The sequence below is a fragment of the Neodiprion lecontei genome, chromosome 2 (assembly GCF_021901455.1).
Source record: "Neodiprion lecontei isolate iyNeoLeco1 chromosome 2, iyNeoLeco1.1, whole genome shotgun sequence".
NCBI lineage: Eukaryota > Metazoa > Arthropoda > Insecta > Hymenoptera > Diprionidae > Neodiprion > Neodiprion lecontei.
Window position 1 is genome coordinate 16,720,893 of NC_060261.1, and position 19,070 is coordinate 16,739,962.

The 19,070-nt window shown below is 34.8% G+C and overlaps 1 protein-coding gene across 1 annotated transcript in view; it reads left to right on the forward strand.

The window, feature by feature from the left end:
• The first annotated feature begins 2,869 nt into the window (after positions 1-2,869).
• The window catches only part of LOC107221709 (flotillin-2), a 533,503-nt gene continuing 517,302 nt past the window's right edge, over positions 2,870-19,070 (forward strand). Inside the window, exon 1 of the mRNA XM_046731133.1 lies at positions 2,870-3,418. Coding sequence (XP_046587089.1) covers positions 3,370-3,418 — 49 coding nt within the window. The 5' untranslated portion in view covers positions 2,870-3,369. The remainder of the gene's footprint in view (positions 3,419-19,070) is intronic.

The following is a 19,070-nucleotide window of genomic DNA, read 5'->3' on the forward strand; positions in this document are numbered from 1 at the left end:
ACTTGATGAACAATAAGTCGATGAGGTGACAGGAGTTCAGAGAAATGACTGATTTTGTTTGTTAGGTATTTGATTTAAGTTGACATTATTTTAAAATTCAAAATACAAGTAGGCATTTTTGACTTTATAATATAATAGAATACACCGAATAATTCATACCAGTCCTCTGACACACGCTGCTAAAAGTGGTTCGCAAAATGTCCCTCGATTCTGCCGCCAATCTCCACCACTAGTGGCGCTAGTAGTTGTCTGACCAGCTCGCGCGCGGTCAGCGAGGGCAGCGAGCGTGACAGAAGTCTACTAGCGCCACGTAAAAGAACTAAAAAACGGGGACAAGACGCGTACAATTTTTTAGTATACAAGCAGTGGTGTCAGCGGGCTGGTCGTAACGCAACGTATCACTTCCTCCGATTATCTAACCGCGCCGTTAGATTGGCCAGACACTGTCGTTTTCCCTATTCTTTCTGTTGGTTCGAAACTAGAATCTACGCGCCAAGCTCACGTCCCCGTAAGTTGCTGTATTTTGATTGATTAAGAACTATAGAGTTTTTGCGCAGTGCGTATTTTACCCTAGCTTTCCTGTCTCTCTATTGGCTGATGTCACCGTCCGTTTTATCGACACTTGTCACAAAACAGCAATTTCATTATGGGTCATTCATTTTATGTTAGAAAAGTCCACATTTTCATCTTCAACTTCAAAAATACAATATAAAGGGGTGTGCTTCCGTTTTTTCATAAGCTGTGATAAAATTCTTGCTATTGAGATTAATGATATTTCCTTCCCGTGCAAATTGAATGGTTATGAGGTCCCATAAATCACCAAACTTAGATCACAAATTCCCATAAAGTAATTTTTATATTTCGGCATATGAGATTTATGGCGCAATGTAACCCAAACATAAGCACAATTCAGCACACCCCTTTGTATTGTATTTTTGAAGTTGAAGATGAAATTGTAGACTTTTCTAACATAAAATGAATGACCCATAATGAAATTGCTGTTTTGTGACAAGTGTCGATAAAACGGACGGTGACATCAACCAATAGAGAGACAGGAAAGCTAGGGTAAAATACGCACTGCGCAGAAACTCTATAGTTCTTAACCAATCAAAATACAGCAACTTACGGGGACGTGAGCTTGGCGCGTAGATTCTAGTTTCGAACCAACAGAAAGAATAGGGAAAACGACAGCGTCTGGCCAATCTAACGGCGCGGTTAGATAATCGGAGGAAGTGATACGTTGCGTTACGACCAGCCCCCTGACACTCACCAATGCTTGTATACTAAAAAATTGTACGCGTCTTGTCCCCGTTTTTTAGTTCTTCTACGTGGCGCTAGTAGACTTCTGACACGCTCGCTTTCCTCGCTGACCGCGCGCAAGCTTGTCAGATAACTACTAGCGCCACTAGTGATGGAAATTGGTGGCAGAATCAAGGGACATTTTGCGAACCACTTTTAGGCCGTGTTCGAAAATTGACTGACAGTACTGTCAGCAATCTTTTATCTCTTTTGCGCTGCTGAGTTCATGGACAACTCTGTCTCTGTCCTAGGGAATTTTTAGTACTGGCAGTGAATTTACGAACACGGCCTTAGCAGCGTGTGTTAGGGGGCTGGTCACGACCACGGAGTGTAGATACAAGGAGTCTGAACGGTATCGAGGTTTTCATAGTATTAATGTACGCAATAATAAACCTAAATCATAGTTCTCTTTTCTGCCACTGGCTGCGCAAGTACTCAGGACGTACCGTTGTTATTATTATTATTACACGTAAACATACACCATATACTAGCTCGCGAATGTTAAAATTAATTAAATTAAATATAAAATAAAAATTTATCTATTTAAAATTAATTTTAAGAAAACAATGGGTAGGTGTTGTGCTGTTCATGGTTGTCTTAGTGGCCGAAAGGCAAGTGAGAATGTAGAGAAAGTAGCTTTATTCAAAGCACCAAAAGTGAGTAACCTCAAAATAATATTGAAAATTTGTGTTATTAACAAGTAATTCTAAAATTTATGTCGTTTTCTAATATTTGAAAAATATTTTTATTTATGTGCTTAAATATAAAAATATATATTACTTTTAAGGATGTTGAATTGCGTAGTAAATGGAGCTCAGCTTTGGGACAAGAATTAAAAGCTAGCAGTTTTATTTGTGAATTACACTTTAATCCAGAGAATGTGATTAAAACTGATCGAGAGATTTTAAAAGATGGTAGTGTATATGTGTATGAATACCAGAAAGTTCATTTGAGGAAGAAAGCTGAGCCAAAATCACATACTAATGACGACAATGAAAACAATTGTAGCTTGCTATTAAATAATGATTCTTCAACAATCTCTGATATAAATGACGATACGACAAGAAATATATCAATTTTTGTTGGCTGTGACGAGCATAAAAAAGAATTAACAAAAAAAATAATTAACAATTTCATAATAATGCGGGGGCATTTTCTAGTCAAATGTTTTAATAAAAGTGCTACGGAGAGAAAAGTTAAATGTAAATCCTAAAACTTGGTATTTAATTCCACATTTCTCAGAATATTTTTTTCCAGAGAGGTGTCAATAGCAACAAGACTTCCCGCGTAAGAATTTAAACGAGTGCTTCTTAAAAAGTGGCGCACTCTACCGGCAAAAAAATCTGTTCCCTAAATTACGACCATTCGTTCAACATTACGTTCAGACTCCTTGTATCTATACTTCGTGGTCACGACCTTAGCTCCCGATACTGACAACAATCTTTCATCTCCTTCGCACTCTCGAGTTCGTAAGTCACTGCCTCTGTCCTAGGGACTTTTTAGCCCTGCCAGCCAATTTCTGAGCGCACTCATAGGCGTAACGAGAAGTGAATCATACGACGCCTGGACAATTGACAAAAAAACATCCACCAAACATAGGCGCGTTGAAAAAAAATAAAGAAATATAGATACGGTCAGCGAAAGTGAAATTAAAGAGAGTAACCGTTGTCACTAGCGCTCTATTCCGTGGTACGGTGAGTGAGATGTCGTTCGTCCGACAGTCGCTGCTCTGACATGTTTACTTCCGTTCCAAGTTTAGGAAAATATTAGAGCTCGTCGTGCACTCGCTTTCGGGTTGGTTGCTGCAGGCACACCGATTAAAAGGGCTGATATCGTGAAGTGTGTTCAGTGTCGTTCTGTAATTAGTTAGTTGTTAGTGTCGTCGGTCGGTGAATCGTTGTGTCGCGTCGTCTCTGGTCGGTGTCTCGTGTCAGTGGGATAATTATTAGAACTGTTTACAACTGTTCGATCTCATTGTTGTGTTGTTTATTGTGCGTTTATGTGCTCCGTTTCTTCTACCGTCACTCCATTTGGATTATAAAAATCATACACACATAAAATCAATCAGAGATGGGGAATGTTCACACTTGCGGACCGAACGAGGCGCTCGTCGTATCAGGTAGAATTTTGCCCATTTATTTTTTCCTGTTCTATACACTTTATCATCGGTTATTACCGATGATGTAACGATTCCGTTTCGTCTCGATTCCTCTACTTACTCACTTGCATCTTATACGCGGAGGTAAAACAAGCCGAGTAATGAATCTTCGCTCATTTTTGAGGTTATAATACACCGGCTTTTTACCACCACGGCGTCAGCCAGACGCTTGAAAAGCTTGATTATACCGACCTAGTTCTTAATTACGTTAGACTAATACGCTGTAACAGGGAGAAATCAAAATCTCCGGGTTACCAGTGTTGTTTTTGTTTATTTCTTCTGTCTTACCAGATGTCATTCCTTTTTTTCTTCTATGCAAAGAAACAAACGACAAACGTCACGTCTTTCGTGTTCAAATTTATTTCCCATACACGCCCGTCAATCCGCCGTGTACATTTCACAGTCCGTGTAAGTATGTGATAATTTGCTATGAACACCGATGGCTCGTTACTCTTGAGTTCTCGCGACAATCCGGTGTTGCATTTCGTAGCAGCGTCGACGTCCTTCATACGTCGTTGTCATCTATTAATACAGTCAATGTTTGTTTGAGACTGAAGTTAGCAACGTTATTGTAATGACTTATGTTTACAAATAATCGATATTTCACAATTGCAGAAATGTCTAAAATGTACTAAATCATAACAAGGCAAATTTGTATTCATATTTAAAAATTTCTACCACCCCCCCCCCCCCCCCCCCCCCCCTTCAGACGCAGTATTTTGTTACGTTATCGTTACTAACTTCAGCCTCGTTATTTTGTCGCATGTGTTATTCTCTCTACTCCGATATACGTAACCATGTTGGCTACGTTGCGTTCGGTAATTTCGACAATCCCCCCCTCCTTGGACTGTCAAATTGCTGTGACCTTTGCTTAAGGTTGCATGGGCGGTACTGTCTAGATCAAAAGTTAGGAAACGAGAAGATAGCGTTTCAAAATCGCCAATGTTACATGCGCGAGTGAAACAAAATCATTACTAAATTAACTAGTAGAAATAAATCGGCGCATATTCGAATGATAAGCTAATTTTTCGCCATATAGATCTTAAGGGGTTGAAAAATTTTAAGAGTCATCTCCAGAGTCGATGAAAGTCGTGGATTTATGCAACATACGTTACAACGTATGTTCGTCAACGATTACATTTGCGCGTTATAACTTGACTGTAATGTTTCAAATTTTTTTAAGACGTTGCTCAATATAATTCTGGGTATTTTGTTAGGGATAAAATCGAGTCGAAATACATTACAATCGGATAATATATACCAGGATTTGATCATTTCTAACGTAATTATAATTAACAAACTATTTCTGAAATCGTTAATATCTTAGCTAGTGGGTGTTAATTGAATTCGCTGTGATTCATTTCTGTTACATAGTAGGAATGCTGTTTTATTCGTGTTCATTATCATTGGCGCAAATGACACGAATGGAATTTTTCTTTAAAAGTGTTTCGTTCTTTTCCAAAGTTTTGATTTTGACGTCGCCCCTCATTCAACGTTGATTCTTCACACACGAATGTCATTTCCTCCATATGGGTGCATACATACATTATCTTCAATTAATGTCATGCAATGAACGCTCAAGAGATGACGACACTCGAACATTCATTCTTGATTAGAGCAATAAAAACGTTATCTCATTTAATCTATTTCTTGCGGTACGATGTGGAATGAATTTGTTCTTTTGGTATACTTGTTTTTACAATCATTCATCGAATGTATAAAACTACCGCACACGGAAAGCATCTCGATCAAGACTTTGAAACGTTTTGAATATAACTTTCCTCGAGTTGATAGAGTTTGTTCAGCGTTCGCAATAATAAGTTACTCATCCCGTTCGAACTTGGCTTACAAATATCGTTATATCTACAAAACTATTGATCTGGTTGTAACGAAATACAGCCTAAAACCTGCCAGACGTTGTAGCTACACACAGAAAGTAAAACTATCAAAATCGCTTCAGTAGTTCTCGACTTGTAAGCGAATGTTATTGAGGTTGAAGTTAGTGACGTTATCGTAACGAAACATTGGATAAAAAAATCACTATTTTCTCAATTTTACAATGATTTTTAACGATCTAAGATCTCCAAGTGTGAGTTCGTTTTTTGTTATTACGACTTACTGAATTTCAGACAATTCCAAAATCGTGAAATACTCGTTTTTCATTGTTACGATAAAGTTACATAAGTTTACGTAAGTAATAAAGTTTTATATAACATGTAGAGAAGAGATAGGGAAGATGTATGTACTACTGATCTATTTAGCTTACAGACTTGACTACCTCGTTTAGAATAAATAATAATCAATATGTAGACGAGTAATATTTTCGTCCCAGCGTCATGGTTGCGGTATTTTTTGGTTATTTTGTTATCGTTCACTTTGGGTGGAGTGCAGCTAATTCGTTTGCTTTCAAATCGTATTGAAAAAGTTTGCAATTATTGCAGTATTAATATAAGCAAAAATAGAAAGATTTTTTGCTCGCCAAATGGTTTTAATTGGGAAAAAGTCATTCGTGCGAAGACGTAAAATTTAATAAAAATCACTACCTTAGAGGAAATTGAATAAAATTCATCACAATGTACGACTCACTTTCATAACTTCGTAAAATTTGTTCTAAAATTAACGGCAGAATACCGAGTGTTCGCTAATTTTAGACTCTCGAAATATTATCAGGCTGAAGTTTGTAACGTTAATATAATGATGCATCTTTGGAGAAAGTCGTTATTCTGCAACTTTAGGTTTTCTTAAAATTTAGCAAACTCAGATTTTGTAATTTCAACTTTTCCAGTTGTTCGAAAGGTGTAAAATATTAATTTTCGTTTCTATGTCTCGATACATTAACGGTACTAACTTCAGACTCGTGTAATATTCCCGAAATCTGTTCGTGGGTACTGATAAAATGTACATGAGAAAGTATATTATCATTTGTTTATTCAATACGAGAATTAATACGTACACAATCTATTATCTTTCGACTGTGTATTTATAATGTATATATAAGGATAGGGTGGAAAAAAAAATATATACATTTGGCGTGTATAATTCGATTTCGAAAAATTCAAGTGTACAAGTGAGCAAAAATTTTTTCGAAACTTTACCAAACAACATCGTGATGATGAAAAAAATACGGCCCATTAAAGATATTTTACGAAGTATATTTTTGAATTCACGTTAACGCAGTTTTTTATCTAATAATAACAACAACAACAACAATGTTAATAATAATACGAATGGCTGCTCCGACCAGATAATTATCGAATGAAAAAAAAAAAAAAAAAAATAAGCATCTTATCGTCATTTTTTATTGCTATTTTTGATCAAATCGACAAATCCTTTATCTGTGCGTACAACGTGGATGGTAATTTACAGTGTGACGTGCGAATTGAAGCTGCGCACAACCTCGTAGCATAGCGGCAACACGCGATGTATAAATAATAAAAAGGAAACGCTGCTCGTGCCTCGACAACCTTTCCTGACATTGGAACAATTGATAATCGGCGGTTTTGACGATGCATCAGGTGTAAAGTTGTTATTTTTAGCTACACCGAGTTTTTGAAGTACAGAAAATTTCGGAAAATTAGTTTGAAGCTCGGAAAAAGGGAACGTTCATAATCTACGTGGCTCTAATTATTTTCAACATATTTTAACCCCCCTAAGTCCATTTTAAATTTATTACATCGTTAATTATATTTTGTATCCTCCTTAAAAGCTTTCCGCATCCCATTTACGTTATTTCGCACTTTTTGTTTGGAAAACTTTTCAGAGTACAGTTCGCGATAAGCGTCATATATCCTGTGATATAATGACATTGTGAATAATATTACACTGTGCCGTTAAGGTCGTATAGTACTTCTACCCTTACCGACCGAGCAAACTAACCCTTTTTCTTCTTACATTGAATAAACAAACGAGTGAAAAGATTTCAAATTTCGACGGTGCATCGCTCTTTTGTACCGGAATTCATGCGTTATTACTGATCAACGTTGTATTTCGGCGCGTTATTTGAAATTTAAAATTTCATATGACTAAGTATATTGCATTATTTAAAAGAGTCTTAACCCTTTGAGGGGCAGCGGTACACGTATGTACCACCTTTTTTCCTGCAGTTTTTACATTATTGCCAATACCTTTATACTTCTAAGTCGTTTCTAGTATCTTGAAGGTTCAAGCTAAAAGATACTTAAGGAAAAAAGTGGATATTTGTTTATTTATTATTAATTATACATCATTCAAACGCAAAAGACTCGTTTTTTTTCAGAATAAATTCAGTTGTTCTCAAACGAAGTGTCGAAACGCTTTGAAATTTTTTGTCATATATTTTTCAGGTCTATTACTAACTTATAAAATTGTTTTCATATTTTTTGGCAGGCTCAAATTTTCAAAATAAAATTGGATGCTAATTGCCATATTGGATCCGCCATCTTAAACTTTGGAATTCTGACATCAGAATCGTAATCAGCGACCCCAAAAAACCCTCAATACCAAATTTTGTGCCGATTGAACGAAAAATCACGAACTTAACCTAAAATAGTCGCCATTTTGGGTCCGCCATCTTGAATTTTCCAATTCTGACGTCAGAATCGTAATCGGCGACCCCAAAAAACCCTCAATACCAAATTTTGTGCCGATCGAACGAAAAATCACGAACTTAACCTAAAATAGTCGCCATTTTGGGTCCGCCATCTTGAATTTTCTAATTCTGACTTCAGAATCGTAATCGGCGACCCCGAAAACCTCCAACCACCTATGATTTTCTAAATTTGTTCAGTAGAAAAATGTTTCCCTCAAAAGGTTAAGGTAGTACTGTCGCAAAACGATTTACCGCATGGATATCGATGAAATTTAATATGCTCGTAGACATTGGCCCAAAGGTAATTGGATTCAATTTTTCTAAAGATTAAAATCACGATAGAAAAGTTCATTTTCCCGTGTTCAACACTTAGTCTTACGGAGAATCACGCCTTTCGCAATTTCAAACTCGGATTGTGTGATCACTGTCGTTCAGATTTCAATGAACTTGCACGGAACGATATTTCAATATCTGCCGTACATTTTGGATGCTCGAAAATAAAGTTTAGGAGCGTGCGACAAGAAAGATAGGTAGACGTTGAAAATTAGAAACTGGGAATAGCTGACAACTACGCGGCAACGCCGTAGATCGTAATTGAGGTTAGGATCTGCCGCGTACTTCTTCCGAACACTTTTTCAATCGCTCTCCGGCCGTTTCGAAATGAATAATTTTTGCGTATCGTCACCGTCTGAGGATGTTTTACCCTCGACATTTTGGTAAGCGAGCGATTGTCCGTGCTTTGCGTGCCGCTTGAATTTAGTGAAATCATCGCGCGACGTTGCCACATCTAAATACCGACCGAGTCAAATGAGCGTCAGAATGAACTTGACTTGCTTTTTGTTGACGGTACTACCCTTAAGGAATATAAATGCCACGTGGCCTCGTGTAGTCCTTAAGTAACTTCTTGCCACACCGAGTTAACCCCCCCCCCCCTCCCCCCCCCCCCTCCCCCTCCCCCTCCCCTCCCCTCTCCTCTGCCACCACCACGTGGTTTCAGAACGTTCCTAAAGCCGCAAGACCGATTTTGATAAGACCATATTCCATGATAATGTAAAAAAAAAACGTCGTAGAGTACGAATTAATTTTATTTCAAGGGTCAGATCGTTGTCACTTTTTGACCGAAGGTGATAGTGCAATTAATTTGAAAAATTTTATCGTGCGCATCACGTCGAGATGGAAATAATTTTCTACGAAAAATATTTACCGATTAGACGAAGTTGTTTCTTTGAAAGCAATTATCTTCTCACTTGTACTTGCACAATGGTGAAAGTTATTTTTGGAACGTGAACACGAGTGAAAATTATTTTTTTAAACAATTGGCAGATCGGCGTATATTTATCGAGTCGTTATAGTGCATTGGAAACCCGAGTATAGAAAATACGGAAATAATAAACAAAAGTTGAGTAGTCGATGTTTGTTCAAACGATTGTTTGTTATAAATTCACGGAAACAATTTTCTTCTTTTATCATGTTGGGATCGTTTAACGTTTTAATTAACAAAGTCAAAATCGCAGTATTGAATTGAATACCGAGAACGAAGTAAATCTATTTTGAGCGAATTTGTGAAAAATAGTCTCTTCCGAACAAGATAATTCATCTAGATTTTCAATTTTGAACAGCGATTTTATCGATACTCGAGTATTACTTGAAGTTTGTTTTAGAACGCGTTGATAGTTTACTTTAAAAGATGATGTAGTTGACATAGTCAAAGATTGAATTTGAGTATACTAAAAAAAAAAAAAAAAAGAGGTTGTTTTTACAGAAAAATTCATCTTTTTTTTTTTTTTTTTTAATTACAATATTCTTTAAAAAAAAAATTTTTTTTTCATTTCATTTAATTGACGATCGAAAACGACTATCTTCCAACATAAAATCTAACATAAAATTGACACGAAATATCGATTTTTGGGAAGCCAATCTCTTTAACAAGTAGATCGAGGTCTCTCTGCCTTTGACTATATGTAAAGAGGATATATCTGTCGATTGATTTTTTCGATTTTTTTTAGACTAACTCCACCGTTATTATGCACTCGTACCGAAGAAACATCTGTATTATTAACATACGGTGTATACCCGGCCGATTGTGAGTAAAGCGGACAAATGCGTCGATATTAAATATCGGCCTTGACATTTGAACGCGACTATCGTCGTAACATCTTGCGCTCGATTCTCGCTGCACTGTGTAATTCACGCGCCATTTCATGTCAGATTTTTCCTACCGATCCTCCCGTGCTCCCAGAGCTCCTTAAATGACGATACATATTTCGACAGTGATTGCAACAATTTTTAAATTAATGAAAATAATTACATATACTTTGTGGCCAAAATCAAATATATTCCAACCAAAATTGAAATGGTTTCGAAGAGTTGTAAAAATCAAGGAATTAATTTTTGAACTAACTGATTTTTTTTTTTTTTAGTCGTTTTGATTTTTCTAATCTTCAGGGCCCGATAATACCATCTCCGATTCAACAACAATCTTTACATTTTAATTAAAATTCCAAGTTGAAAAATCAAAACAACTAGCAAATTACACCGAGAGAAATTTTTAGTTCCGGTTACCGCTCAGTTTTTACCTATTTTCATTTTTTTACCACAATCGAAAAATATAGTTCTAGGTACAAAATAAAAATTTGTTTTCTAGCTGTTACCGAAAAGTCTAGTATCCGTTACCATATTTTCTTGTAACTGTTGCGAAAACTTAATGCTTGTGCAATAATAAATTGACGTTAAAGCCTTATTTAACTAAAAAAGTAGAGTAAATCTTACGAACCGATTTTGCTTTGCAATAACCAAAAAATGATCGAATTTTTAAATTTTTAAAAAAATTGTTAAAAATCGTAGATGCTAGAACTCTTGTTTTTAACCTTCAGGAACTGTAGAACTTTTCGATCAAAAACTTTCAGTACAGGAAATCAAATTACTTTTTCTTTCTAAATGCGATGCCACGAAAATCTGGCATGTCATTTTTTTTTTTGTAATTTTAGCGAAACTTTTTTTCTAAAATCAGGAACTTGGAAATGGTAGACATTTTATTTTCTGCAAAAGAGATTTGGTTGATCTTGAACTTCATTTTTTTTTAGCGAAATCACTTGGACTCGATCCGATAAATTATGTGTATCTCCGCTTTAACAAACTGACAATAAGTCAAATCTGATGAAAATCCTTTGATTTAAATTTCAATCGCGTATATTTTTCGAGAACAGTTTGTTAGGAATATATATTTATTAATAGGACACAGGAAAATGGAAGGTTTATATAATGTTCGATTCGGTCTTGAGTGAGAAAAAAATATTTTCAAGTTACATTATTTTGATCTTCAACTTTGATATAAATGAACAGTATAATAATTCAATAAGTATTCCGAATAATAATTTGTCAAGTCGAATCGCGATTGGATTATAAAACATCGATTTGCAAAAATAAACCTCAATCGATAAATGCAATTAAACTTTTTAATTCCAATTGAATCTGTTGTTTGTACAGTCAGAAGTTTTTTTTTTTTTCAAACTTTTATTGCCAAATCGACTAGAAAAAAAATGTTGAAAACTTTGAATTCGTTGCTAATTCTTCATTTCGACGGTGATTAAGGTCGTATAGTACGCCTACCGTTACCGAGCGAGTAAATTCACCCTTTTTCTTTCTGTATTAAGTAAACGAACAAACGGAAAGGGTTCAAATTGGAATTGCGCAAAGTATCTCAGCTATGGATTTTTTGGCCCCTGAAATACGGGAAATGTGGTTTGAACCCTTTCCGTTCGATTGTTTATTTAGTGTAAGAAGGAAAAGGGTGAGTTTGCTCGGTCGGTAAAGGTAGGAGTACCGCATGACCTTAAATATGCGCGACTCGTTGGTTTGGGGAAATTTTTCATAATATGTGCTTAATTTGCGGTGACCTTTATCTCGAATAACGTTCAGTCGTTGTCTGATAATCGGAAGAATGCATTCTTCTCTTGTTTCCTAACGCTGCTGGAACGACGCGAACGAACTCGGAGACAGAAAAGTTTGCTTGAAATAATAACCTGTAAGATATTTTCGAATTCATTTCCCTCCGCAAGGTAGGATGAATAAAAAATATTCCACGCCTCTGCGAAGCTGAAGAAAAAGGCATCTTTTTCCTTTCACTAATTTGTCGAACTAACTTTTGTGATTTCCTTAGCTTCCAATCATAATATACCGTACAAAAGTAATTGATGAACTTAGATTACACAACTCTACATAAAAAATTTGTCGTCCGTTTCCTAAAATTTATTTTATGATTTTTCTCTTCATTACGCTCCAAAATAAAGGAAAAGTACCCATATTCCATGTAAAGTTTGCTTTTGTGGTAGTTTTGATAATAATATATTCTTTTCAGTTATCGTAGAAATATTAAATAGTTCTGGTACATTTAAAATTACAGCCAAAAAAAAAAAAAAAGGTTGGAATATAGTCTTAAAGCAGTAGTCTCTGGATTTTTAGGGAATAACAAAATTGAAAATTACCAAGTTCTAGTTGAAAATACGTTAAAAAACTTTACAACCATGGGTTGCGGAACGTCTCTAAAAGTACATATGCTGCATGCTCATTTAGATAAATTTGAAAACAACATGGAGACGTGATCAGAAGAACAAGGAGAACGTTTTCATCGAGATATTATGAACTTTGAACAACTTTATCAGGGCCGATACAACGAAAATATGATGGGTGACTACATTTGGGGTTTAGTGAAAAACGTACTTGTGAACATGAAAGAAAAAGCAACAGGGTTCACTTTCAAACTTTTTTCCACTATTTGTGTAATTTGATATGATAGTGAAAGTAGATAAAAATTACATATTTAAATATATTTGTTTCGTGTTATCAACAAATATAAAGTTTTAACTATGGATTTTCTAAAATACACTTCAACCGTTCTCCTGGATAGAAAAGCAAACTTTTTCAGGGCGCGTACATTTTTTTCATCCAACTGTCGATAAATCTATCGAAATTTGTTAAATCTATTAAAATACCCTCTTATCAAAGTCAAAATTCGTGTTGGCCTGTGTTATCGCATCGTTCAGTTATTTCGTATAAATCTTCCTTTACAAGCAGCTCATGATTGTTGGTCCAATGGTCTCTGATTAAAAAAAAAAAAAAGTCATCGGTTTGCACGAATATCATGATATCAAATTCGCTGGTGTACGTAATTTTCTATAAGGAAAGATATTAGATATATTGACTAATCGATTTTTCACACGAGTTTTGACAAGCCGCCTAAACTAATTGATTAGTCAACGAATTCTGTGATGATGTTACGTAGAATTCCATAATCCAGAAAAGCATTAAAATATGGTTAAATTTCAAATTTTTTTTCTCCTTGATAGTTCAATTATGTAAGTTAAATTGGTGTCTATAGACTGTGTTTCTATAATAAAAATATGTCGGAATATTATCCGAGGTTCGGTAATTATCGAACGATGCCTTTTTGGTACAGCGGACAAAATCTTGTAAACCGACTAGTTTCATCATTTGTTTAAATAAAAAGAAGAAACAGAAAATTGGTGATTTTGCATAAAATGATGATTTTGATAAATTGAATAGTTGAACGAGAATTCAAGTTCAAATGACTTTTAGGCAAAATGAGCTACGTGATTTGTTGAAATTTTATTCACTGTAGAGCAAAATTCCTATGGAATATCTAAAAGTTGTCGACAGCAAACCGACATTATTTTTACAATTTCTTTGAATGAACAAAGATTCGAGGATACGCATATTCTCTGTAATAATGATTACGTTTTGTTTTACTACAGTTCACTGAATTTCAAACAATTCCAAAATTGCAAGGTGACGATCTTTCTTAAGCATGACATGATAACCGAGCTGTTTCTGTGCAAATCTGTTGTGTTTTATTTCTTCCTGCTTTTCGAATCTAAAAAGTTCCGAAAGTGCCTAATTCCGAATTATTCGGTTGCGAAACTCGAAGTAAAGACATCGAATTTTTTCGAAGCAACAAAGTTTCGAATGGTTGGAAACCCGGCGGCTCAAAGTTCCGAAATGCAATATTTCGAAAATTAAAGTTACGATAGGGTAAAATTTCGAAAATTAAAATACATTCACCCAGCGTACTTTACTCAATGAGTGGGTGTAAAAAATGAGAAAAAAAAAAAACGTAAAATTATCGAAAATTCAAAAATTCAAAAATTCAAAATCTTCCATCATTCGGAATTTCGATGCTTCAGAAGTTTAAATCTTTCTCACTTTCACCCTCTCGAAACTCTTTGTGCGTCGGATTTCGGACGATTCGAAACTTTGACGTTACGTCAAGGTTTGATTTCTTTACTTTAAGTTTCGCCATAAAAAAAAAAATCAGAATTTGGCTCTTTCGGAACTTTTTAAATTCGGCATTTCCACCCCGCCTCGTCGATATTCAATTGGTCGAAATAGAAGTCAAAATTAGATCGTTCCGATACCGAGTCGCGTGAATGGAATGGTTGTTACGTATGCTATCGATCGGATATGCCACGTTTCTAGACTCAACGAGTTAGTGAGTCATACGTCCACTTATTGGGTGGCTGCTGAGGGCTGTTCGCTGGCTGGCTGGCTGGCCAAGGGTGCAGAAGAGACGGCTGATCCACCCTTCCGTGGGATCGGTTAGCAGGGGGAAAGTTCATCCGGGTTCGTCGCTCGTCCCATTTGCATAACCGCATACGTGCCGATTTGGAGATGAACGGGGACCACGCCGTTTGAATTCCAACTTGCACTTAGAAAAATTTCATTTGTTATAGGAACTAGAAAAATTCAGTAAAACAGGTGAGGGATTCTCCGTCAACTCGGTCACTTTTTTCTCGACCATCTCAGATCTGTCCCATAATTGGTTATATCAAAGTACTACTAAAAGGTACTCTATGTGAATTTTTTCAGATTTTTTAATTCGTTATTTGAGAAATTGCCGTTTTTTTTCAAATGAATAAATCTCGGAAACTTGAAGTAACTGAAAAAAAATGACTCCGCGTAAAAGTTGTAGCCTTTTGTTAGCTTTCGAGAGGAATTTTTAAAAAAATTTTTTCGTTCCGGTGACGCTGATTTTTTACCAAAAAAGGAAGAAATTATTTTTCTTATTCAAAAAGGACCCTTTTTTTTCTGAAAAAATTACAGAGTCTTCGAATATGTGTGACAATATCGCAAAAAAATTACCAGAGTGGCACGGATCGAGGTTCTAGGGTAAAAAAAAAAATGAAGCCACACAAATTAATTTTTTTATACCGGAACCTCGACCGAATTTTACGCTTCATTTTTTTTACCCTAGAACCTCGATCCGTGCCACTCTGGTGATTTTTTGGCGATATTGTCACACATATTCGAAGACTCTGTAATTTTTTCAGCAAAAAAAAAGGGTCCTTTTTGAGTAAAAAAAATAATTTCTTCCTATTTTGGTAAAAAATCAGCGTTACCGGAACTTGCAAATTTTTTCAAAAGTTCCTCTCGAAAGCTAACAAAAAACTACAACTTTTATGTAGAGTCATTTTTTTTCAGTTCCTTCAAGTTTCTGAGATATATTCATTTGAAAAAAAACCGGCAATTTCTCAAATAACGAATCAAAAAATCTGAAAAAATTCACATATAGTACCTTTCAGTAGTACTTTGATATAACCAATTATGGGGCAGATCTGAGGTGGTCGAAAAAAAAGTGCCCGAGTTTTCATCCAACCCGATGTGGACAGACCCCAAAATAAAAACGTAAAGGTCACACGGGGTGGTTGACACCCCGTAATATTTATAAACCGTTTAATTTTCAATATTTTTTGTTGAAAATTTAACCGCAAACTCGCAGCATAGCACATTTCAAGATAAAACTGTTTCCATAGGTCTAACCGATGAAAACTATATAATAAACATTTTGAAGTTGGAAGTAATCGATGTTGATAAAATTGTGAAATCTTAGAAATGACATTCAATGAAATGAAAATATGTGAAAATTTATATTTTTCCTCAGAAATAGTGTAATATGAGTCACGTACTTGGCCCGGGGTGGTTTACAGCCCAGATTTTCACACAGGTTAGACTATATATTCAATCCTGAAACAGTGGCTCGAATTTTTTCAGATATTTTATTGAACTGCTTAATTATTTATAAATATTGTGAGTGATTTTGAGAAGGATCTTTTTTAAAATTCTCGAAATTTCTCAAAAATTGTATAATTATTTTTTTTTTTTTTTTGGGAACATTCCAAGACCGGGGATTTGATAGACCGGTTTAAAGAAAGAAAAAATTTAAACACTTGATGTTCTTGATGAGAATTCCCAAAAATTCTCGTAAACTTCTATTTTCCACATTGAACAATACTGGACTGGTTTTATTAAAAGTTGATAATAAAAAGTTGATGTACCAAAAAAATGAACAAAAATCGCTTCATAATGGAACTGGTCTCAAAATGTTCTAACAGAAAAATCGAAGTTTTTAGCATTTTTCAGGAACTTTCAGACCGTTCAAACAATGTTCTAGTAGAAAAAAAAAAAAACAAAAAAAAATCGGCCCACCATAAGCAATTGTCATGATATTATTCACCGAGATTGTTGAATAAAAATATTTTTTTTTAAAGTTATTTTAATGAATAGAACTGACGGCACAGTAAGACCTTGGCCTAAAAACAGGTATAACTTGTCTTTTTCTTTCGCACTTCTACAAAACTATAATTTTCTGAGACGTTCGTCAGATTGTTTAATTATACCTGCACACAAAAAAAAAAAGTTGTTTGTACATTTGACCGGACCCACCTACGGATATGTAATTCGACCCGCTGAATCCGAATTTGAAGTCCGTTTGGCCCGGTCACCCTCCAGATTTGAGTAAAATGCAAAAAACCCAAAAAAAAGGCAAAAAATTGAGAAAAACTGCAATCACAGCGATGAAAAAATTTTTGTGGACTCGGATCAAGTATGATTTTCATGTATTTCAATTCACTGAATCTAAATATGAACGTTCATTAGCCCGTTGAGCCGTCAAAGTTTGAAAGAATTGCGAAAAACCGAAAAAAATCGCATAAGATCATGATAAACCGAAACTATCGAGATGAAAAAAATTTTTTGGACTCAGATTGAGTATGATTTTCATGTATTTTGTTCCACTGAATCTGAATCTGAAGTTTTTTTGTTCCACTAACGTTTCAAAATTTAAAAAAATTTGAAAAAACCAAAAAAAAATGGGAAAATTGCAGTTATAAATATGAGAAAAAATCTATAGATCTATAGATGTTATGATTTTCATGTATTTTGTCCCACTGAATCTGAATCTGAAGTTTTTTTGTCCGATTAACGTTTCAAAATTTAAAAAAATCTCAAGAAAACAAAAAAATTGGGAAAATTGCAGTTATAAATATGAGAAAAAATCTGTAGATCTATAGATGTTATGATTTTTATGTATTTTGTTCCACTGAATCTGAATCTGAAGTTTTTTTTGTCCGATTAACGTTTCAAAATTTAAAAAAATTTCAAGAAAACAAAAAAATTGGGAAAATTGCAGTTATAAATATAAGAAAAAATCTATAGATCTCTTCCCAATTTTTTTCGTTTTTTGAGATTTTTTTAAATTTTGAAAAGATAACGGGACAAAAAAAACTTCAGATTCAGATTCAGTGCAACAAAATACATGAAAATCATACTCAATCTGAATCCAAAAATTTTTTTTCATCTCGATAGTTTCGGTTTTTCATGATTTTATGCAATTTTTTTTCGGTTTTTCGCAATTTTTTCAAACTTTGACGGCTCAACGAACTAATTAACGTTCAGATTTAGATTCAGTGAATTGGAATACATGAAAATCATACTTGATCCGAGTCCACAAAAATTTTTTCATCGCTGTGATTGCAGTTTTTCTCAATTTTTTGCCTTTTTTTTTGGGTTTTTTGCATTTTACTCAAATCTGGAGGGTGAACGGGCCAAACGGACCTCAAATTCGGATTCAGCGGGTCGAATTACATGTCCGTAGGTGGGTTCGGTCAAACGTACAAACAACATTTTTTTTTTTTTGTGTGCCGGTGTTATCTAATGTACTCCGCTTAATTAATGAAATTGACATTGGGCTCGGTCAGAATTCTCTTCCTTTTTTACTCGCTGGTACGTGACTCGCTGCTATTCCTCACGTGCAAAAATTAGCTCATAGATATCACTTTTCCTTTCGTCGATTAATTGCTGTTGAAAATCAATGACGAAAACTTGAATATCCCAATTATGTTTACAGAGTTAATGCAATCATTATTAATTTTTTTTTTTCTCACAATCCAATCGATTGCAGTACTCAAAGCAAAAAAAACAAAAAGACACGAAGAAGATATCGTCTGACTCGGAGAAACAAGCCGTATGTTAATCTGTAGATATTTTCTAATCGTCTTACATTAAATTATATAACTCCGATGATTTACAATTTGAATCGAAGTTGGAACAGCATTGCTGCCAATTTGCTGTTCCGTAATCGAAGCAGCGTATTTTTAAATTTAATATTCTCAACAGCGCTATAAATATGCGTTAAAGATACGCTGTAGCCGATTTCATTTCATGCATCGTGAACCACGAAAAGTGCTGATATACAAATCTCAATTAACAAACATAGCCATAAATAATTATTTTTAAAAAAGTCGTCACACTTTTATTCGCGGTTCAAAATATTCGTCATTTTCTATGAAAATTATTTTAAAAAATCAACACGAATATTCAAAAATAGTTTCATGTTTTTTTTTTTTTTTTTTTTCAACGAAGACTTCACGAATCAATGAAGGTGTCACAAAGTTCTTCCTCATTTTCTTCTCTTAAAGTTCGCGCAACATAACACGACACGAATTTCACGCAAGTGATATTTTTTTTTCTACGACCAATATCATTTTTGACATTGTATAGGTATAACACGGCGTTTTTTTTTTTTTTTTTCTTTTTAATGTTCGATTTTCATAACATTGCCAAAGAAATTGAAAAATCGTCATTCCATGGTTTACAAAGGCTCGTAACGTTCGCGATTTGACAAAGATCAATTTAAGATTTGATTTTTCCAAATAAACAATCGCGTATTTTCAACAGGCGAGAAAATATTGATTA